Below are 23,726 nucleotides of genomic sequence, written 5' to 3'. Positions count from 1 at the left end.
AGTTACGTTTTTCACACATGCATAGTCAACAACCTATTGATTAAGTCACATCCGTACACATCATGATGACGTTGCAATTAAATTTGTTCACGAAATTGTCATTTGATCACAAACAAAACCACCCAACACATACACACATCATATGAATCATATTCTTATCAACAAAAGATAATCTTCAGACGTGACTCTACCTCAAAAACATTTTATAAATATTTTTTTTTATATTCTATGTGAAATTTAATGTTATATTACCATATTGTTATATATTGAATTTTATGGATAAAGATCATGCCATAAAAGGAAATATGTATATAATTAATGGTCAATCTCACATGTTTCATAACCTAATTATCTTGGTGGACTTGATTTTCCATTTTTTATTAAAAAAATGATAATAAAATAAAATAAATACAAGACTACAAATATAATATGTTGAAGTTATGTTTGGATGCTTAAGTGGATTAACATGATTCGATTCTGTTGATTTTCATGCAACGATTCCTAGTTAGTGCAACGATTTCATTATATATCAAATTAAAGTTACATAAAATGGTATTTATATTAACTTTCAGGCAACGAAATTTCAAAAATATCCCTGAGCTGTACTACTATCATTTGCCCTTAACAATAAAAATACAAGTTTGAACGGCAAATGCAATTGTTCCACTCTATTCCACTCCGATATTTGCTCATTTTTTTTTTATATATATGTCTTTCCTTGAATATGAGCTACATACTACAAAAAATTAAAAAAAAAAAAAAAAACTATCATTATATAATCATTAAAAAATAAATTATACTTGAAAATGAAGATTAAGGTATTTGTGGTGTGGAAATATTTCGGTTCTCACTTTTATAGTTACATTTATAACTTGGGGGTTGAGAAGATGTAAACGAATTGGATTTTAGGCATTTAATAAGGTTTGATTTAGAGCACATCAAATACAATGGTAGTTTGATAATAAATTTTATAAAATAATAAGATTTAATTACAAAATAATGAATTCTGACATTTCAATTTCATGACTACTAGGATTGGTGTGTCCGTACACACTGATATTGACGTGGGGGATAAGACTCGTGCACGAAACCATCACCAAATTAAAAGCGTTGTCTACTTCGTCCAAAGCTTACCCCACCCATGCACGTCGACGGTCGACCTTCTCATTACCATTTTGCTGTTCTCAATTTTAATTTTTCCTTTCAAATCCACCTGCCTCCTACCGAAAAAAATGTTTATTTATATTTTGCCTAAATCTATTCTAACTAAAACTTATTTTATATTTCTCATATCTATAACAATAAAAAAACTACTTTTTAATCAAATAAGTCACAAGAAATTAAAATAATTAATTATTTATTAAATATATTCACTTAAAAATTTTAGAGTCTAGAGTTTTTTTGTTGAAATTGAAAATACAACTTAAAATTAAATAATGGTTAATATATTAAATATTAATATTTTATTTCCGTTAAGTATCAAGAAATAAAGAAAAATCAATACATTATTTTTAGTATTTAAAAAAAATCAAATATTTTGATTTTTTTATTCAATCAAATTTTTTTAAAAATAAATAATAAATTTAAAAAGGTTAAAAGATGATCAATTTGAAGTTTGAAAGCAATTTTTATTTTTTTTATTTTCACCTCTCTCTTATTATATCATATCTTGTGTCATCTCGTTATGCTTTAATTTCATTTACTTGTATCTTGATCTCATTATCGTATATATTGATTTCATTTGTGACGTCCCAAATCCATATTATATCATATTTATGTGATCACTAAATCAAATACCTTGAATTTTAAAGGTTAAAGGTTAGTTGTTCCCGTCAACTTCCCTATTCAAATTTTTTTTTTTCTTTGTTATTTTTAAAGCAATTTTTTAAAACAGTCATTTTATTCTTTAAAATAGTTTAGAAAACATGTTAATATAAAAAAAATTATAAAAGAATTATAAAAAAAATAGTTTATAAAAGATTTATATCAAAAAAATTTCTTACCCTTAATTTTTTTTATTATAATATATACATATAGGCATATAAAATTATGCATGTGTGAGCAACTTCAACTCCCTTGTGGAGACATTTTTTCTTTTTACAACATTCAGGAACCATTTTTAAAAATTAATTTTTTTATTCTTAAAAATAGATTTTTTTGGAGATTTTGTGATGAAGGGATAATAAAAAAAAATTAAAGCATTTTAAAAATTTTTATATCCTACATAAATACATGTTTCATATAAAATATACCAAGACAACTACAATTTTAAAAGTAAAATTCTCGAAGATTATTTTTTGATAATAATTTTAAAATATTCCGAAATAGGTCACTTAGGCAGTATATATATATATATATATATATATAGTTTCATGAATTTAATAATTTTATAAATATAATTTAGGATTGTTTTGGAGATTAGGATGATGCTTGACAAAATGATTGAAATTCGAGGGAAGAGAAGTTGATGTTTCGCAAGTAAACTAATGATTTGAAAAGCTTTGGCCACGGATGGTTGCTGAAAGTTAGGATTTTTGTAGGCCAAGGAGTCCCAACAAAGGGCAAGTCAAGGGGTCCCAAACAAAAGGACATATGTCACAACATTCCTTGGATAAGGACGAACTTGCCTAATTTCAACCTACTTTTATATTTCCACATTATTCTAATTAATAAAATTATTTTAAATTATATGTTGGTATTACTTATTCTCCATTATTTTAATTAATAAAATAATGTGGTTTAACACTAAATTTCTATAATAATTTTAATAAATAAAATGTTAATTTTCTATTTTTTTATATAAATTCCTATATTTTATTTTAAATGTAACTCGTAATTAAACTACTTAAAATGCAAAATTTTTAATAGAAATATTTTATTTGAAAGTATTTTCAGAAGCGTTATGTATTAAATATTTATTAAAAAAAACACTAGAAGTGGTTTTTACCTTTATTTTAATGAAATATTTAAATCACACGAGGTTAATATGAGAATTTTTCCAATCTATAACAATAAAAAATTACTTTTTAATAAAATAAATCATAAAAAATATAATAATCATTTATTTATTTTAATATAATGATATGTTTTAAAAATTGAAAAAAAAAATCAAAGTTATGTTTTTTATTCTTAATTTTAAATACAACTTAAAACTAAATAATAATTAATAGTGTTAAGTCTTAAGGTGTTTATTTTTTTTTAATATTTCCATTCTATTTAGTATAAAAAAAAATTAAAGAAAAACGAACATATGATAAAAAATAAAAAGTTTAAATTTTGATTTTTTTTCCATCTAATAAAAAAGTTTAATAAATAAATAATAAGTTAACAAAAAGTAAAAAATAAATAATTTAAAATCTGAAATCAAATAGCTTTTAGTAAAAAAAATTTAAAAACAAACACCACTTAAATTAAAAAAAAAAAAATCAAATTGGTTTCAATAGACATGGATGCTGAAGAAAATCTATCTCATTGCCATCTCTCTTTTGTTATCTCATATATTATGTTATCTCGTTATACCTTAATTTTATTTATTTGTATCTTAATCTTATTATCTTATGCATTAATTTTAATTGTTTGTACAAAGTCTATATATCCGTGCCCTTGTTTAATAATCCGAAAATTTTCAATGATCCAAATCCAAATTTTAATCTATACAAATAGTATATTATGTTATACTTATTGTATAATAACATTATTTTGTGTAATTTTTTTTAGAGGGTATTAGTTGTTACCCGTGAACTCCCTTTATCAAAAACAATTTATTCTTGAAAAATAGTTTAAAAAACATGTTTCACAAATCTATATCAAAAACTTTTATTACCCTTAATTTATATAAATATATATAGGCATATAAAATTATGCATGTGTCACCGTCTTTTAACTCCCTTGTCGAAACATTTTTTCTTTTACAACATTTGGGAACCATTTTTAAAAAATAATTTTTTATTCTCAAAATTGGTTTTTTTTTCCTTAAGAATTTGTTATGAAGGAATAATAAAAATCATGAAGAATATTTTGAATTTTTTTTATAGTATATAAATGCATGTTTTATATAAATTAAGTCGATAAAACTATTGTTTTTAAAAATTGTTTTCAAAAATTATTTTTTGATAACAATTTTTAAAATGTTGTGAAATAGGTTACTTAGACAATAATATATATATATATATATATATATATATATATATATATATATATATATATATATATATATATATAGGGGATGATTTTAGGGATTAGGATGATGATTGGTTAAAGAAATGTTTAGGATTTGGTCAATGATTGAAATTCGAAGGGAAGAGAAGTTGATGTTTACAAGTAAACTAATGATTTGAAAAGATTTGGTCACGGTTGGTGGCTGAAAGTTAGGATTTTGGAGGACAAGGAGTCCCAACAAAGGGCAAGGGGTCCCAAACAAAAGGACAAAAGCCACAAAACTTTCCTTGGAAATGAATAAAATGGATAAGCACAAACTTGCCTAATTTCCACCTTCTTGTATATTTTCCACATCATCCTAATTAATAAAATTATTACTTATTGTCCATTTTTAATTAATAAATTAATGTGATTTAACCCTAATTTTCTATTTTTTATATGAGTTTCTATATTTTATTTAAAATGTAACACATAATTAAACTACGTTTCACAATATTTTTATTTAAAAATATTTTTTTAGAAAATATTATAAACGATTTTTCAATACCGTAAGTGATTTTATAATATTGTAAATGTTGTCAGAAGTGTTTGATAAAACTTAATATCTATTTCTTAGTAAATTAAGTTGATTTAAGTTAAAATATGCTTAAATTATTAATTTAAAATTTATTATTTGATTTTTTACTTTAAATACTAAGATTATTTGATAAAATTAATTTAAAATTTATTATAAACTATAAAATTTATATATTTATCACCATAAATTATAACTATGGTAAAAGAGGTTTAGTAACAATAAAAGAAGTAAAAAAAAATATTATAGAGATAATTAAAATAAATAAATATAAAAAGGTAAAATGAATATGTGAATTTAAAAATAAATATATATATTTTTACTTTTTAAAATTAATTTTTATTTTAAATCATATCATTAAATTGTTTTATCAAATATACTTAATTTATTTAATAAGTTAAATTAAGTTATTGAATCATTTTAAGTTATTAAATTGATTTACCAAATACTTATTTAATTAAAAAAAAACACTTTTTAAGGTACAAGCGTTTTTTCAATCATTATCAAACCAATTCTTGTTTAATAATAAATAACATATTTTTACAATTTTCTTTACAGTTGTTTTTTTTTTTCTTTTGTAAAATTGATAAATTTGGATGTTGGAGTAAAATAGGGCAATGGGTGGGGTTAATCAAGTAATTTTGTAGGGTAGTAATATAATAAAATAAAAAAACAAAATAGAGGGGGACCCTTTTTCTTCTTTTCAATAATTTAGTCCTTTTAAAAATTTTTTTTGTTGTTTTCCTGTTTTACTCCCATCTTTTATTTCAACTTTTTTTTTTTAAATACTATTTTCATTTTCTAAAATAAAATGTATAAAATAATTATTAAAAAGTTTGTTTTTGTTTTTATTTTTAACAATGCCAAATACATTAGGTAAGGTAGGTGAAACATAAAAACATTTTTTTTTTTTTTTTGTTTTTAATAAATATAATATGACCAAAGATAATTTTAAAAATAATTTTTTGTCGTGGAATCTTGAAAAGAATCATGATGGAGGAGAAAATCGTGATGAAGAAGAGAATGTTTAGGAAGTCTATCAACTTTTCTAATAGTAAAAGCAAAATAATAATTCATTTTTTATATAATTTTTGTTGTTTTTAAAAGCATAAAATAATAGTAAATTAAATATAAAAGAAATATAATATTTATTTTATAAAAAATATGAACTTTATTTGAATGATTCTAAAAATCGTTTCTAATCTAAAAAGTATTTTTGAAAAATTATTTATAATATTGAAAAATGACTATAACATTTTTGTGAAGAAAAACTTAATTTTTATTTTTTGTTCATTTTGTTTTTAAAAATTGGTGTAAACAATTCCTACTTATTATTTAAAAGTTATTATCTATTTCACTTTATTTTTAGAGAGGAACAATCAAGCAATGTTTAAAAAAATTTAAAAATAAAAAACTATTTTTAAATCACATGATAAATATACTTTAATTTTTCTAAAAATATTTATAAAAAAAAACACTTCTATTAAAAATACTATCAAACGCACTCTTAACTTTTAAATTTTTTTAAGTAATACCAACACTAAATATCATACTTAAATGTCAAATACATCATTAATTTGCCCCAAAATATGCATCAAATTGAATATTATTAAACACGCATTATAAAATTCATGTAAATGTAATTTTTTAATAAAATGACTTATTTAATGTTTGAGCATATTACATGAGAGAAAATATAAAATGGTTTTTATAATTTATCCAAAATAAAAACAAAATAACAGTAATATTTAATATTTAATGTGACTCTTTTTAATGCACTTCATCAATTATTTCTTATTTTATTCTCAATTTTCATTTTATTTTATTTTATTATCATCCATCATGGGAGGTGATGTGGCAACTGAAAAGGACATGTCATAATTTTTTTTAAAATAATAAATATTCAAAATAATAGTTGTAATTGCTTTATATATATATATATATAATAATTCAAAATACATTAGGTGAAGACATATTGCACATCACATCACAAATTTACCTCCTACAAAAATTGTGGCGAGAAAAAAATATTTTTTAAAAAATATAAATTTACCAAAATAATGTGAATTTCATTAACACGTGGACATGATTTTTTCTCCTCTGTCAAAAACTTTATCATATCTTATCCTTCAAAATTTGCCTTACTTTTTTTTCCAAATATTTTCAATAAATAAATGAATGGGGATCAGCCCACTTGGCTAGAGATTATCCATATATAGGTACTAATTTAAAAAAAAAAATTCAAAAATTATTATTTATTAATAAAAAATATTAAAATTATAAATTTATTTTTTATAAATTTAAATTTTATTTAATAAAATAAAAATAAAAATCAAACCTCAACATTTAAGAGTCTAACAAGTGATTGCTACGACTTAAGTGCTCAAAGATCTCATCCAAAGGCTAAATTTGAACATTATTATTTTGATCTGTCATTCATATTTTATTATTTTTTGATAAAATCAAATATAATAAATTAATTTTTCTTAATATTTTCTACGATCCCACCCCATGTACCAAAATTTAAGGGGTTTAATGGGTGTTTGTTAGGGTTTAACAGTTTTGAAAAATTAAGGTATTAATTTTTTTAATATTTATTAATTATTAGTTTTAAAAATAAAAATAGGAAATATATCCGGATTAAATACTCTTTTAATACACAAAGAAAAAAAAATATAATATGAGCTGTCGGAGGATTAAATAAAATAAAAAATATGCAAGAGTGAATACATGGTTTTGGCGTGGGAATAAAAAAAGGTGGCAATCTGACGTGGCGACACCGATGCTTCTGACATCCACTTTTTGATTCTTGAATTGAACAAATTGGTTTTCTATATATCCAAACAGGCCAGGCATTATGGATACCATATATATTGGACCATCCATCTCCTTAGCCTCACGCTTCAAGATCAACCCCGTTACACTATAAACGGCGGCTGAGTTTTCTTCTTGCTTCTCTTTATTGCTTCTGCAATGGCTTCTTCAGGTGCGGTGGGTTTTGTTGGGTTGGACGATTTGAGTTTGGAGTTGGCTGCTTCTCTCATTCGCTCCGGCTATGCTGTTAAAGCCTTTGAGGTTTTTATTTATTTTTGTTTTTTATTTTTCCCTTGTATCCATTCTTTCCCATATTGTTTTTCTTGTTTTTGATCGCGTGGATTTTGTAGATATTGGAGTTATGGTATGAGGCAATGGAGCTTTGTTGTTGTAATCTTTTTTTTTTTTTGGGTGTTCATTTCTTGTTGTTGGTAATGGCAATCATCATCATGATCATCAACATCATCTCTTTATGGGTTTCTTTTGAAATTGGTGACAAAAGATGGTCTTCAAGGTTTTTTTAATGGGGTTTTGGTTTTGGGGTCCAGAGGAGACAGGATGGGCCTCATGTCACATGCCATTGTCATACATGTGTTTTTTATATTTGGTTTGCTATTTGGGTAAGTGGGAGTCTAAAATTCTGTATACCTTTTACCTTGTTTGGTTTGCACCTCATCCGGATGCAGGGGAGGTTGCATGTGGGGATGGGCGTTGGGTGTTTGTGGTAGTCTAACATGGTAACCATGTCTGTAATCTTATATGAATTATGACCCAAAGAGGAAAAAGAATTGAATAACCATTCTATGAAAATAGAATAACCGTCCATTTTGAATTGTGTTGATAGTGGGTATACTACTACACAATCAAATATGAACGAGAGATGATTCAAGAATTTGTAATAGATCTATGAGGGTAATGGGGCTTGTTGTTGAGAAATCTAAAATTGGAAAGAAATTTTAGAATGATTATGGAAATGTGAGGATGGGTGTTGGGTGTTTGTGGTAATCTAACATGGTAGCCTTATCTGTAACCTTGTATGAATTATAATCCAAATAGGAAAATAGAATAGCCCTCCATGTTGGGTTGTGTCTATAGCGGGTATTCTACCATACAATCAAATATAAACCTGGGATGATTCATGAATTTATTGACTTTTGTGTCTTTCGCCCTCCCTTTAGCCACTAATTTATTGACTTTTGATGGATGATGGAGGTGGAGTTTGATTCTGGGTTTGGTACAGTCTCCGGGAGATTTTGTGGGTTGCAAGGTTAACAAAATGATTGTAGGGCCCCTGAGGTGTGGCTTGCTGGTAAAGGAGTTGTGGTGGGTGAGATCCAGCGATTTCGTGTTAGATTTCGTGTAAGAGGAAGTTATTGTCGAAAAAATAAAGTACTAGCAGGAAAGATTCAAATTTGGTGTTCTAATTAAGTTGGTGCATACATGTCTACAGGAGTTAAATCTAGATTTGATTCATGAATGAACCTATATTAGAACAATCTGGGGAATTTATTGGAGAGATAGTCTATTGTCATGTTTGCCATCTTGTTCCATATGTGAAGAGCAGTGGGGGTAGATTTGGAGTCACAGGAAATTGGCTCTTGAAAAATGTCTGAGAAAGAATTACTTGTAAATTGCCTGCAAAGACCCACAACATATCAGCATGCTCTTGCTGATCTTCTGTTGCATGCCCAAGTTTATTAATTATGGAATCTGAAGTATGTTGTCATAAATGTTCTTTACTCAGTTGTTATTGGATGCTAAAGATGTATCTTATGCTAGAATTAGATGCTAAAGCAATTTTTTTGGTAGAGGCAGCATTTCCCTGTTGGAGGTGATCAGGAAGCTTCATTATCACAATTCTTATGCTTATGACAGTTGGCTCTAGTTCAGATAGAACAGAAAAATAGATGAACAAATAAATAAAAGGAAGAGGGGGAAAAAGAATTACTTAGCTGTAAAAAGTGTCTTGACGCATATGTCAAGACATGATTAAATAAACTAGTTTATATGGATTTTCTTCTTAGCTTTACACCTTCTTCCGCTAGAGGCAAAGTGTGCAGGTTGAAGAATGCTGTGTATATTTAACCAAAAAAAAAGGGAGAAGGATTTCTGGATTAAGACAATTACCTAGGTCATGTTTTGAGAGATTTCAGAAAGTGTTAGTGCAATTAAAAACAGGCAGATGAGACTTTACATTAAGCATGTTTAAGGCATAGTTTTATCACTTATTGTCTATCCTGGTGATATTGTGATGGCTGGGGATGCTCCTGAGGAGATCCACAGGCTGAAGTCTGGTGTAGCCAAAGAGCCTCTGATAAAATAGTTGGGAAACCTGAAGTACTTCCTTGCTATTGAGTTGCCCAGAGTGTCAAACTGAAAAGTCTATCTTCATTTTTTGAAGGCAGAATATTTTGATTTTCTTTATGAGACATGAATGTTAGGTTACGGTCCTACTGATACTCCTATTGAGGCAACCACAGGTGAGGAGAGGATAGTGGGAGTGCTCTGTTGGATGCTGTGAGACGCTAATTGTTAGTATGGAAGCAATTGGTTGTCTTATGTTAGGCTGTCATTGCCTATGCTTTGAGGTGTTATGGGTTTATTCATGCACCTTACACCTTAATCTTCCCTCTAGAAATCAATCTTCAGGATTCTTTGATCCCTGTCATCTGTCACTGGAAGAGTTGTATTTGGGAAACAAGGTTACCTGGGGTAGAGTAGCTTATTGATTCAGATTAGGTAAGTTCAGTTGATGAGAATCTCGGTATTGCTCATTCTGTCATAATAAAGGAACTCTATTGTTATGAACCACTATAAAAAAAAGTGATTAGGGAGAATAAGAATCACAATCATAAGGCACATAAAATCTATGTGGTTCAGAGTATAACCTATGTCCATGGGTAAAGGTGGCAAGAAATTTTAATTATCATGGAAAGAGATTACATCCTAGAGCTCTTTATTTCCAAAGCCCCAATTACATTGGAATACCCTCTTTCTGTAAAAATTTCTCTTCCTCTGACTGTATTCCCCCATGACATGTATATCTCTCTCTCTATATACATAAGAAAACCTCCTTTTTAAGAATCTCTTTGAGCCCCTTTAAAAAGAGACACTTTTCTGATGCATTTGCAGGAGGAAAACTTGTGACAAACAGTTTGTTGTTGCCAGATCCAATCTAGAAGCTGAATCTGGGGTGTTGGGTGACTGAGTTTTTGAGCTCCTTCGATTAAGAATCAGTATGGGGGAGTTGGGTTTTGAGTTTTTGATAATAATGTAGCTATTATACTTTGTAATCTATTGTGTTGTGACTGATTAATAGAGTGTGATAAATTTAACCTAATGTGGGCTGATAAGCATTTCATCAAGGAGAAACTGAGCATGGCTGATTTTTTACTTGATGCATTCCAATGGGAAAACTGCTAAATATTTTGAAGCAAGGAGTTTGCAAATCGTAATGCCACCCCTTTAAGTCAGTGCATAAATATCACAAATCAAACTTACTTAGAATAGTACGAGTTACACACACACTCGTATGTTTCTATTAATCAGAATTGTCATGAGAATATTCATAATAATAGCTTGTATTAAGGTTCTTTTTTCATATCACATTATGGACTCTTTTATTATCATTGGTTAGTTAGTGAGAGGAGGTGGGACTCTTTCAGATATGCTCACCAAATGAAGGTGATGATAGTTTGTTAGATTAGAAGAGGAGATGGGATTGGTGTTTATATCAGTAAGCAACAAAGCATGTCACTTAGTGAAGAGGGGAGTCTTGGTTGGTATTGCCTTTAAGGGCCATTTTTCCCTCTTTAGCATTAAGGTTTTCTGTTTATTTTTATTTATTTTTGGTATGCTTTTTGTATACTCATATTTTGGGGTTTTCCCACTTTTAGAAGGGTTACTCTTTTTATCATTCCATAATGTTGTTTATTTTCTTATAAAAGAATTGGGTGAATTATTCTCCACTTCCTTGAGGTATGCCCTAGTTATACTAACTACTCCTCTATTATTTGATTTTAGGGTGAGCTTCTATTTTTGACTTTGTCGCCTATGGTTCTTAATGGGGAATGAAAAGACAAAAATCCCTTTAAATGAGCACCTGAGTACGATATTTGACCATATTTCTCTACTAAATCATAACTTACTTTTTCCTTTTCTCCCCAAAATCATAAACCCAAATCATCCACTGTGAATCTGAAAACCCTAAATCCCTTAAAACCCTTAGCTAATCAACTATTCCAAGTAAAACAATTTAACCTAAAAAATTTCCTTCAGTTTTTTTTAATATTATTTTTATTTATGGAGAGACGATAGTTTAATTTGAAGTACTTTAAAAAAGAGAGAAAGAAAACATTGTTGACCATGAACCTATGCAATTCTGGGTTGTTGCACAACTAGATCTACCTGTAGTAAGTGTTAATTTGATTGCTTGACATAGGGCTTGGTTGAGGATTAAATTATGAGATTAAGGGCCTAATTTGGAGCTTCATCGAGGATTGATTTATAGCTAGTTTGGTTGCTTCATACAGGGTTAATTTTGGATTACATTCTGATATTAGGATCTTGATTTGGGTTGTGGCTTAAGGAGGGTGATAAAAACACCAAGTGTTTTCATAGTATGGCTAATCCCTATCGTAGAAGGAAACACATTGGAGAAGGTTAAGGATGGATTGTATTTGGTTTTGAAGGCAATTGTTTTTGAAATGATAATTGGAAGTCAAATATAGGTGGAGTTGCTTTCAAATCTTTAGATAGGGCTGATTTGGATGGTTTGGAGGGCCCTTTTCTGAAGAGGAAGTTCTTGCAATTGTTTTTGGGCTAGAGGGTGAATTAGGCTTTTGGGACAAATTGATTCTTTTTGGCATTTTGGCAAAATTGTTGGAAATTTAGTCAAGGGTGAGGTGATAAGCCTTTTAGGGAGTTTCATGGGACATGTAATTTTGAGAAGTTTAGTTGCTACATTTTTATGTTTGTTGGGGAAAGGGAAGATTTAGAAGATTTTAAACCTACTATTTTGATTGGAAGTCTATACAAGCTGATAGTGAAAGTGTTGATAAATAGGTTGAAGAAAGTATGGAAAAGGCAGTTTTTAGCTTCCAAAATGACTTTGAGGAGGGGACAAAATTTTAGATATGGTTTTTATTGCTAATGAGTAATGAGGTCATTGATTCTAGATTGAGAATTTGTGAGAGAGTGGGGGATGGTGAAGCTATTGATTTTAGATTAAGAATTCATGCTAGGATTTTCTTGACAATGGTTACTAGTGGGAGAGCTAAGTTTTGGAATGATGTGTAGCATGGAGACTCTTAGATGTGTGTCTCTTTCACTTCTTTATTTAGCATTTCTATGTCTTAAGGAGGCTTAGGTTGTTGAGTTTGGGAGGAGCCAAGCGTTCTATATATTGAAGCCCTTGGCATCTTTTACTCTCTTTCTCTCTCTTTTGGTCCTTTCTTGGGTGCTTCCTCAGTTTGTCAAAGAAGAACAATTGAACGACATGGTAGGTTCATTGAGAAGAAGTGTAAGATGACATTTTGTGCTTGTTCTAGATCATCTGGTAGTAGCAAAATTGAAATATATTTGAAGACTTGATTCAATCTTTAAAATGGATTTTTTTAGTTATCTCTCTCATTTTGTCACTGTGGACCCGCATTTTTCACCTGCGTTCCCACTTTGTGAGAAACGCGGGTCCACAATCATTTTTATTTTTTATTTTTTTAGTTTATATATTTTTTCTCTAGAAAGTCTTTTGATGTGAGTTCTTGGTCTTTGATGGACTTCATTGGTTGTTTAAGTCTAAGTTAGTGTGTTGTACAATGTTTTTTTTTTCTCCTTTGCAGATGTTCTTTCTGTGCATCTTGTATACTTGGGCTATGCCCCTTCTTTTGTTAGGCACCTGTTTAGTAAACTCTTATTTGCCTATTAAATATAAGGGTTAATTTAGGGCTGACATGGTTCGATAAAGATAAGTTGGGTATTTTAAATTTTTTTTATTTGATTTCATCTTTGATATTACTTTCCATCCATTAGTTAACAACAAGTGGATGGCAAGAGATGGTCATGTAGTCAAACCCTATGAGCTTGATTTTCTGAAATGAGAGAGAAGCTTCATTGATCTGTATCTCAGATGAGGGGCTGTAATTGACCCAAAAAGGAGAAAAAAATATATGAGTTCCATTGCATTTCTTCACTAAATGCTTGGCGGTCATTTTGATTAGTTATTTTTTTATGAGCTGATGATTTTGTTTTGATTGTTGTTCAATGTTTGATTGGCATTATTTCATTTGCAGATATTTGGCCCTCTAATGGATGGGTTTTTGAAGTTGGGGGGAGTTAGATGCACTACCCCTTTGGAGACAGGGAAAGGTAATTGCACCATGCACGCAAATGATTATATTCAACCTTTTGTTCTGATGCAAATCAATATCTCGTTATGATATTCGAAGCTTTGAAACTAGAAAAGTGTTTTTGTAAATGTAATGGTTAGAAATTAATTAAATATATTTGTTATTGCCTTTAAAGGTTCGTTTTGTAAATTATAATTTTTTTTTTGAAAAAAGTAAAAAAAAGATTTCATGAAAGAAAAAAAATGCTACTCACAATCTGTATTTCAATTCTTCTTGCATTTGTGTCTTTCAATAATATCAAAAAAAAAAAAAAAAAAAAAAAAACTATTTTTAGGTTTTTCATAAATAATAAACCATCAAAAACTTTATAGACGTTCCCTATGTTCCCAATTATACCATCCAAAACTTTATAGCTCTTTGCAAAAGGCGTCATCATTTATCAATCTTATGCAAAGATATGTGGGTAACCCCACTTGATATCAGATCTAGATTTTTTTTATAAGAGAGATTAGATCTACATAAAATTTGAGGTTGCTTCTAATGTCTCTTAGTTCAAGAATTATTTGTTGTTGTTTCAATGATAGTTAGAAATTCTTAAAATAGAATATCTAAAGGAAGAATTTGCCTAAAAGGAAAAATTTAGAGGGTTTTCAATTATTTTTGGTGGAAAGAGCCCCAACATGGTTGAAATATTGGTTGTGGTGTTGCAATTTCCAATTTTTCTTCATCCAAGAATATGGCAATGTATATCATAGATATTGAAGCCATAGAAGTTGCTAAGTTCTATGTCTGTCTTCCTATGCTTGTGACAAATTGTGACATTTGTTTATGCTTATTATGACATTTGCTCTTAAGCTGAGATAGAATTGATAGCCTCCATGAACTTAGCCAAAAGGCTGCAAGCTTTAGATAAAATCTCAAAGGTGTTGCCATGGTGTTCATCTATTTTAAAAATGGTGGTTCTTGACAAGGCCTGGCATAAATTGATAGCTTCTTGGATTTTTTATTTTATTTTATTTTATATATTATTCAATTCTTTTTCAAAATTCTCACATGCATGCTTGTTGATTTTGTGTCAAATGGATTCATATCTCATCAAGGTGGGGGAGTAGATGAAAGGGGGGTCATGTCTGAGGAGTGGGGTTTGGAAATTTTGTAGGGGCAGTCTATGCTCTTAGATCTCAGTAAAATAGTTGAAATCTTCACAAGATTAGTCTATCTTGATATCTCTGTATTTCAATATCTAGATTTAAGGCCTTGTAGTTGGTGGATGACAATGAGTAAAATAGCTATTTCCACTTTAACATTAATCTTTCTGTAGTATTCCTATAATTTTGAGAAGACAGTTAATTAGGTGCTACTTTAGTGTACCTAATTAGCTTTATATGTCATGTAGTGTACCTAATTTGACCTTCATCACCGAAAATTCACAAGTGAAGGGCCATAAAAATTTAAAATTCATATGCTGCTAGTTTTGGCTTTAAATTTGCACAAACTTGCATAAACTTCCAGTCAATTCCATCTCTGGAGTTATGGATGATAAAGCCCCAAAAGGACATTTAAAACTTTATACAGAGTAAATTCAAAGATCAGAATCATTTTATTCATGGTGTAGCTTGCTTCTTGCAGTTACCTTTCTTCTTCTTCTTCCTATTATTATTATCTGAAATTTGTGAAAGCATGTCTGATCTAGCTCGGAATTTAGGGAAGACGGACGAATGTAGTGTTTGCCTGAGTTTGATGTCTTATGTTGACTCCATTGTTTTCCTTTATTTCTTTGGATGCAGATGTTTCAGCTTTGGTCATATTGATATCGCACGCAGATCAAATAAATAACATATTTTTCAGTGATGAGGGTGCTTTAGGAGGTTTTTATATGAAACTCATCTACACAGTATCTAAAATAATTGCTGGTCACTTGGTTGATATAAAGAATATATTATTTTTATGGATTTGCAGGGTTAGCCAAAAATGCAGTGATCATTGTCCGTTCAACCATATTACCAGCGAATATACAGAAGCTTGAGAAGCGTCTTACAGGCAACTTGTTTTCTCATATTTTTTGGCAATAATTGACATTATATGAGTAAACTTCTCTGAAAGAAGTTCATATTAAATAATATTTTATGCTTCATTTAGTTGCTGAGAAGACAACATGGCAAGGTCCAAATATTTTTTTTTTAAACCTCCATCTTCTCAGCTATCTAAAGGAGCATATGGTTTCTGTCCAACAATGACAAATATCATTGTACATTTTTTATATTGTTATATAAATAAAGTAAAGAAAAGCAGAAAATAGAATAAGGAGCAGGGGGAAAAAAGAGGTGGACATGATATCAACCTGTATCCTATGAAAGGTAAGGTAATGTTAGTCTGTACCTTTTCATAGATATTGAGTAGCGTTTTTCTAGGTGGATGATTATGGGAAGTGGTTCATCCAGAAGGAAGAGTAACCAATGGTGCATAGCCTGAAAGAAGAAGACAGGTGGGTTATTTAGATTGGAGATGTAAAAGGATGATGTGGTTTGTTTATGTTTTTGGATGAGGGCAAATGTTTTGTTTTGTTTTCTTGGAAATTGCAAGTAGTTTTGGCTGGTCATCTTGGCTTTGATGCTCTGGGATATTTCTTCTAGAGTAAATAGCAATAATATATAGTGCCAAGGAGGTTTCCGAACAAATATTCTGTGATCACAGGATGGTTTTGATTGGTTTTGGAGTTGTTGGGTGGGCAGAAGTCTTTTTGGGCTTTTACCTTTTGTGGGTTTTGCCAAAAGTTGGTTTCTAGAGTGGAGAATTGCAAGGAAGAGTCTAGCTGAGCCATTGTGGGTGATTGAAAATTCTGTGTGGAGAGCCTCAGATTCATGGATAGATGTTTGCTGAGTTGATTTTGGGGTGGGCTTTGACTGTGATGCCTGGTAAAGAAAAGTTTCTAGGGAGTAAAGTTCATCTTGGCTGTTGGTGCTAATGTTTCTTCATAATCAAATCAAAGTTGTTTTGGAGGATTGCTCAAGGACCGCTTTGATAGAATGGTAGGAACATTCTATAAATCTATTGGTCTGGGTTTAGTGGTTGAGGCAAAGATTCTAGCTCTTTTGGAGGGTTTGTTGAAGGCAAAAGCTTTGGGCCTCTCCAATCTCTTAGGAAAGCTGTCATTATGACATTGACATATCATGGGCTTCAAAAGAATGAGGACAATGAAAGTTTGATCATGATGCACTAAGTTAACTGATATTTCTTGAGAGTTGAGATGCTCCTTTTTTTTCGCACTGAAACAATCTTGCAGCTGATGTGTTAGCGAAGTGTGGTGCAAGATATTTGGTTTCTTTTGTATGAGATTTTCTATTTCCTTGAGTTATAGCAAGTGTTGTTTTGACCATTTTGACCCGTGTAGATAGATTTGGCCTTTTGGACTAGTATACACCTATCCTTCTTTATACTTTTATTTCAATGAAATCAAATGATTTGTTTTTGATAAAAAAAATCAAATCATAAGTCAAATGGAAGTTCTTGGCCACCAATGTAGCCTTCTACCTCTTGACAAAGCCATGAACCAAATACTTTTGTATGAAGATCTGATTACATCCCCAAACCTTCTTACCCATATCAGCTCCAACCTTTTGTTTATAGGTAATTTTTTTCCATTTTTTAGTGTCCCTATTAGGACTTGAATCTGGAACCTCCCATGAACCCATCCCAACCCTTTGCCACTTGGCCAGGTCTCAAGGGCATCAACTACGACTTATTATTCTTTCTTAGAGTTCTTATCTCCTCTACAATGGCTTCTTTTCATGTGGACGCCTGGTATAAACCTATATTTCATAACTAGCAACTTCATCTTTACTTTTCTCCAAAGAATCAACCTGAAATCAAATCATAGGTCCAATGGAAGTTCTTGGCCACTAATCTAGCCTTCTACCTCTTGACAAAGCCATAAACCTCATACTTTAGTATGACCACCTGATTACTTCCCCAAACCTTCTTATCCATTAGAAAATTATCAGCTCCAACATTTTTTTTGTAGGTAATTTTTTTCCCTTTTTTGTCTCCATTGGGACTTGAACTTGGAACCTCCCACGAACCCATCCTGACACTTTACCACTTGAGCTAGGTCTCAAGGGCATTGGCTCCAACTTATTATCCTTTCTTAGAGCTCTTATCTCCTCTACAATGGCTTCTTTTCATGTGGATGCTTGGTATAAACCTATATTTCATTACTAGCAATTTCATCTTTACTTTTCTCCAAAGAATCAGCCCGAGGATGAGGCTGCAGGAAATGGATATGGGGAGGAATCGACTGAAGTGGTAGCTGAGGAATATGAACATGTGACATCTCTCCCTTAGGGTTTCCCAATGAGGAGGCATAAAAAACTAAGGAAGTTGGGTCTTATCTCAAAAAATTTAACATCCCTGTTAATAATTTTTTTCTTGTTGGAGGTTAAGACTTAATCTGTTTTGAATAGCAGAATATTGGGATAGGCACATTTTTCCCACTGAGTTGAACAAGAAGTAAATTACATCCTAAATGCAACATTCATGGTCTTAATTCCAAAAAAAGCAGGGGCTGAAGCTTTAGGGGATTATAGGTCTATAAGCTTGGTGGGAAGCTTGTACAAGTGGCTGGCCAAGGTATTAGCCAATAGGCTAAAAAAAGTGGTTGGAAAGGTGGTCTCCAAAGCTCAAGGGGCGTTTGTGGAAGGTAGACAAATCCTAGATGCAGTGTTGATAGCTAATGAAGCCATTGATTCAACCCTTAAGAATAATGAGAGCGGCATTTTGTGCAAATTGGATATAGAGAAGGCGTATGATAAAGTGGACTGGAATTTTATTCTCACAATCATGAAGAAAATGGGCTTTGGGGAGAAATGGATTAGGTGGATTCAGTGGTGCATATCTACTGCAAGTTTCTCAGTGATGATCAATGGAACCCCTACGGGCTTCTTTCAAAGCTCCAGGGGTTTGAGACAGGGTGATCCCCTCTCTCCTTACCTATTTGTCATTGCTATGGAGGTCTTTAGTATTTTCATTAAAAGGGCAGTAGAGGGAGATTTTTTATCTGGTTGTAGGGTGAAAGGTCGGACCGAAGAAGGGGTCCTAATTTCCTACTTGTTGTTTGCTGATGATACACTGGTGTTTTGTAAACCTTCACAAGATCAGTTGACTTACCTCAGTTGGCTCCTTATGTGGTTTGAGGCTGCTTCAGGATTGAGGATAAACTTGGAAAAAAGTGAACTAATTCCAGTAGGGAGGGTGGAGAGTATGGATGATCTTGCTGGGGATTTTGGCTGTAGTCTGGGTAGTCTTCCAACCACCTATTTGGGGATGCCCCTGGGTGCTCCTTTTAAGTTAGTTACAGTTTGGGATGGTGTGGAAGAGCGCTTTCGAAGAAGGTTAACCATGTGGAAGAGACAATATTTATCCAAGGGAGGAAGGGTGACTCTCATTCGTAGTACATTATCGAATTTACCCATCTATTTAATGTCATTGTTGTGCTTACCAAGCTCAGTTAGACGGAGATTAGAGAAAATCCAAAGGGATTTCCTATGGGGTGGGGGCAATCTGGAACATAAGCCTCATTTAGTAAGATGGGAGTTGGTGTGTTTAAGTAAGGCGAAAGAAGGTTTGGGGGTCAAAAGCCTTTCCCTCCTTAATAAGACTCTTCTTGCTAAGTGGAATTGGCGTTTTGCAAATGAGAGAGATGCCTTGTGGAATCAAGTGATTAGAGGGAAGTATGGAGAAGCTAGAGGGGGATGGTGCTCGCGGGAAGTGAGAGAGGCTCATGGTTTGGGTTTGTGGAAAGGAATTAGGGCGGATTGGAAGTTGGTGAGTGATAGGTTGGCTTTCATAGTTGGTAATGGGAGAAGGGTGAGCTTTTGGAGGGATAGATGGTGTAGGGAGTCTCCTCTGTGTATGACCTTTCCCTCTCTTTTCGCTTTGACGGTTGAGAAGGAAGCGTGGGTGGCAGATATATGGGATCCCTTGGCTGAGGAGGGATGGGGGGGTTGGAACCCTTGTTTTTTAAGAGCGTTCAATGACTGGGAGGTTGAGGAGGCAGAAAGATTTATGGAGAGGATTCAGAGTAAAAAAGTTATTGAGGATGTGGAGGATACGGTGTCCTGGACTGAAACCAAGAGTGGTAAATTCTCGGTCAAGTCTCTATACATAGCTCTTGAAGCGGGTGGTTCATCTTTGTTTTCTTCAAGCTTTATTTGGAATGTGAATGTGCAGCCCAAGATTAGCTTCTTCGCATGGGAGGCTACGTGGGGCAAAGCCTTAACATTGGATATAGTCCAGAAAAGAGGATGGGCCTTGGTGAATAGATGTTTTATGTATCTTGAGAAAGAGGAGAACATAAACCATCTTCTTCTTCATTGTTCCAGAACGAGGGAGTTATGGGATCTTCTTTTTGCTTTATTTGGGGTGTCTTGGGTTTTGCCTTTTTCAGTTAGAGAGACCCTTCTAAGTTGGAATGGTTTTTTCCTGGGCAAAAATCGCAAGAAGGCGTGGAGAGCTGCTTCTTTTCACATTTTTTGGACGGTTTGGAAGGAGAGGAATAGATTGGCTTTCAAGGATGAATCATTGTCAATTCAGAGATTGAAACACTCTTTTATTCTTACTTTATGGGTTGAGGCTAAGTTGTTCATAAACGATTGCCCTCTAACTATAGCTAATTTTATTGATTGGTTGGGTTCTAAGTAGGCTTGTGGCAATCGGTTATTTTTGTCTTTTGGCCTTTGATGGCGGGTGTATAGGTATTGTATACTTAGAGTCGCTATTTTAGCGTCTTTTTTTTATTAATGAAATTCATTTACTTATCAAAAAAAAAAAAAAACATCCAAATAGGTAAAGTGGAATAGAAAACAATCATGAAGATGGAATATGACTTGTACAGTTGGTTTAAAATTCAAAAACAATCATGAAGATGGAATATGACTTCTACAGTTGGTTTAAAATTCAATCCTCTAAAGGCATATGATTAATCAAGTAAGCAGCTCCAGAACTGTATCAACCTGCATTTAACTGAAAAAGGTCAGTCCTCCTAATCTTCATTAGAAATGATTGATTTGCTTTGACAAGTTTTACAGTCCATTCTAGTATCCAAGGCATAACGACATGAGTAAATGAATCACTAAAATTTTTTTTTGATAGACAAAGAGAAAAATTGATTAAAACACGCCTAAACAGGGGGCGCTCCCTACATACACAGGCAGTATACAAAGAAAGCCAAACCCAAGGCTACAAAAGAAGGAAAAAACCTAGAGAGGAAAAAGCTAAACAACAATCCCATCACCCAAAAAATTAAGAAAAGAGAGATAGTCCAAATCCAGAAACTGTTTAGACCACTCAAGAAGAGACTGAAAAAAGAGGTTCCTCAAGCTCGTATCTGACATTTCTTCCTTTTGGAACGTTTTTCGGTTTCGCTCTCCCCAAATGCACCAAAAAAGACATATAAGCGCCAGTCTCCAAACTGCTCTCATTTTCTTCCTTAGGCCCTTAATTTTCCATTTGAAAAACAGATTTCTCACTGAAGCCGGGAACACCCACATCACCCTAAAAGAAGACAGCAGCAAAGTCCAAAGCTCCCTTGTCTTACCGCAATGAATAAGGATGTGGTCCGCCGATTCCTCATTCTCTTTACAAATAATGCATCTATTAACCATAGACTAACCCCTCCTCATTAACATATCAACAATAGAAATTTTGCCCCAAATTGCTTTCCAAGCAAAAAAACGAGTTCTAAAAGGGGCATGCGAACCCCAAACCTCTTTGGTTAGATAAAAAAAGGTTGTTCTCATCCTTTAAAGACCTATAATAAGATTTAACACTAAACTTTTCCCTCCTCTCAATCATCCAAACTAAAGAATCCTCCCCTTCTTGAACCTTTACTGCAGAAATATGATCCAGAAAACGAGTCACCTTCTCCAATTCCCAATCTTGAAAGGATTTTCTAAAGTGCACCTCCCAACCCCCGCCACCACCTCCTTGTCTCCCCTAAAGATCAGCCACTACAGCAGAATTATGCGTTGCAATTCTAAACAGAAAAGATAAGAGATCCCTCAGCTTAGAATCTCCTACCCAGACGTCCCACCAAAATCTAGTGCGTCTACCATTTCCAATACGAATACTAGTTCTAAGAAAGAACTCCTCTCAACCCTTTCTAATTTTTTTCCAAAGGCCCATCCCATGAGACTCCCTCACCTCTCTAGTGGTCTAGCCCCCTTCCTCCTCTCCAAATTTACCAATAATGACTTTCCTCCAAAAACTCTCCCTCTTTAGAGGAAATCTCCAAAGCCATTTTCTAAGCAAAGCATGATTGAAATCCTTCAACTGCCTTAACCCCAACCCTCCATACCTCTTATCTTTGCAAATAACCATCCATCTTACCAAGTGAATCTTCCTTCTCTCCTCCAAATCTCCCCACAAAAACTCCATTTGAATTTTCTCCAATCTAAGTCTCATTTTCCTTGGGATTACAAAAAGCGACATAAAATAGATGGGGAGATTTGAGAGAGTGCTCTTAATGAGAGTAAGACGACCTCCCTTCGAAAGATATTGTTTTTTCCACGTAGCCAAATTTCTCTTGAATCCTTCCTCTACAACATCCCAAACTCTACACAAATTGTGAGGGGCTCCAAGAGGTAAACCTAGATAAGTAGTAGGGAGATTCCCTACTTTACACCCAAAAACCGCAGCTGCTTTGTCCATATCCTCCACGCCCCCCACTAGAATAATTTCACTTTTTTGCATGTTAATTTTTAGGCTTGAAACCACTTCTAAACAATACACAACCCACTTCCAAAAATCCAACTGGTCCCTGTTATCCTCACAAAAAAGAAAAGTGTCATCTGCAAACAACAGATGGGAAACTGAAACCCTTTCTTCACGTCTTTCCATTACCTTGAAGCACTTAATGAAACCTTTCTCCTCAGCTCTTGATATTAAGCTACTAAAAGCTTCCATTGTCAGCACAAACAAATAAGGTGAGAGTGGGTCTCCCTGCCTTAGGCCTCTAAATGTTGAGAAGAAATTTGTGGGAGTACCATTCACTAAAACTGTCATTCTCACAGTTAAAATGCAGAAAAAAATCCAGTTTTGCCACTTGGGACCAAAACCCATTTTCTCCAAAACTGAAAAAAGGAACCTCCAGTTTACGTGATCGTAAGTCTTTTCAATATCCAATTTACACACTAAACCTGCACCGGCATTTCGTTTCCTTGAGTCTATCGGCTCATTAGCTACCAAAACTGCATCCAAAATCTGCCCCCCTCCCACAAACGCATTCTGACTGTACGAGACCACTTTTCCCATCACTCTTTTCAGCCTATTTGCTAGGACTTTGGCCATAATTTTATAAAGACTCCCCATAAGACTGATGGGCCTAAAATCCTGCACGTCACTAGCCCCTTCTTTCTTCGAGATAAGCATTAAAAAAGTTGCATTAAGGTTTCGAAAAACAGCATTCTGCACATGAAGCTCCTCAAACATCTGCATCACTTTCCCCACAACTATAGGCCAACAAAACTTCCAGAACGCCAGCGTAAAACCATCTAACCCTGGCGCCTTATCTCCCCTCAAATCTGAGAAAGCTTTGGAAACCTCCTCCTCCGAAAATTGCCCCTCCAAAATCTCATTATCCAAGGAGTCAAGAGTTTTAAAAAGACCTGACTCCACATCAGGTCTTCTCACTCGAGATTCCTCAAACAAGGATTTAAAGAAGAAACCAATACTTTCTTTAAGCTCCTCCTCTTTATCCAGCCGAACATCCTTAACTGTCATGCTACTGATAAAATTTCCCTTTCTCCTAGCATTAGCCATACGGTGAAAGAACTTGGTAT

General features: G+C 32.4%; 1 protein-coding gene across 1 annotated transcript in view; it reads left to right on the top strand.

Annotated features, from left to right (window-relative positions):
• Positions 1–7,604: 7,604 nt before the first annotated feature.
• Positions 7,605–23,726, top strand: part of LOC117904816 — a 39,403-nt gene continuing 23,281 nt past the window's right edge. The window contains exons 1-4 of the mRNA XM_034817584.1: positions 7,605–7,807; positions 13,837–13,912; positions 15,681–15,761; positions 15,853–15,933. Coding sequence (XP_034673475.1) covers positions 7,706–7,807; positions 13,837–13,912; positions 15,681–15,761; positions 15,853–15,933 — 340 coding nt within the window. The 5' untranslated portion in view covers positions 7,605–7,705. The remainder of the gene's footprint in view (positions 7,808–13,836; positions 13,913–15,680; positions 15,762–15,852; positions 15,934–23,726) is intronic.

The sequence above is a fragment of the Vitis riparia genome, chromosome 17 (assembly GCF_004353265.1).
Source record: "Vitis riparia cultivar Riparia Gloire de Montpellier isolate 1030 chromosome 17, EGFV_Vit.rip_1.0, whole genome shotgun sequence".
NCBI classification, from domain to species: Eukaryota; Viridiplantae; Streptophyta; class Magnoliopsida; order Vitales; family Vitaceae; genus Vitis; species Vitis riparia.
The sequence above is the reverse complement of the archived record's forward strand: the minus strand, read 5'-3'. Positions and strand labels throughout refer to the sequence as shown.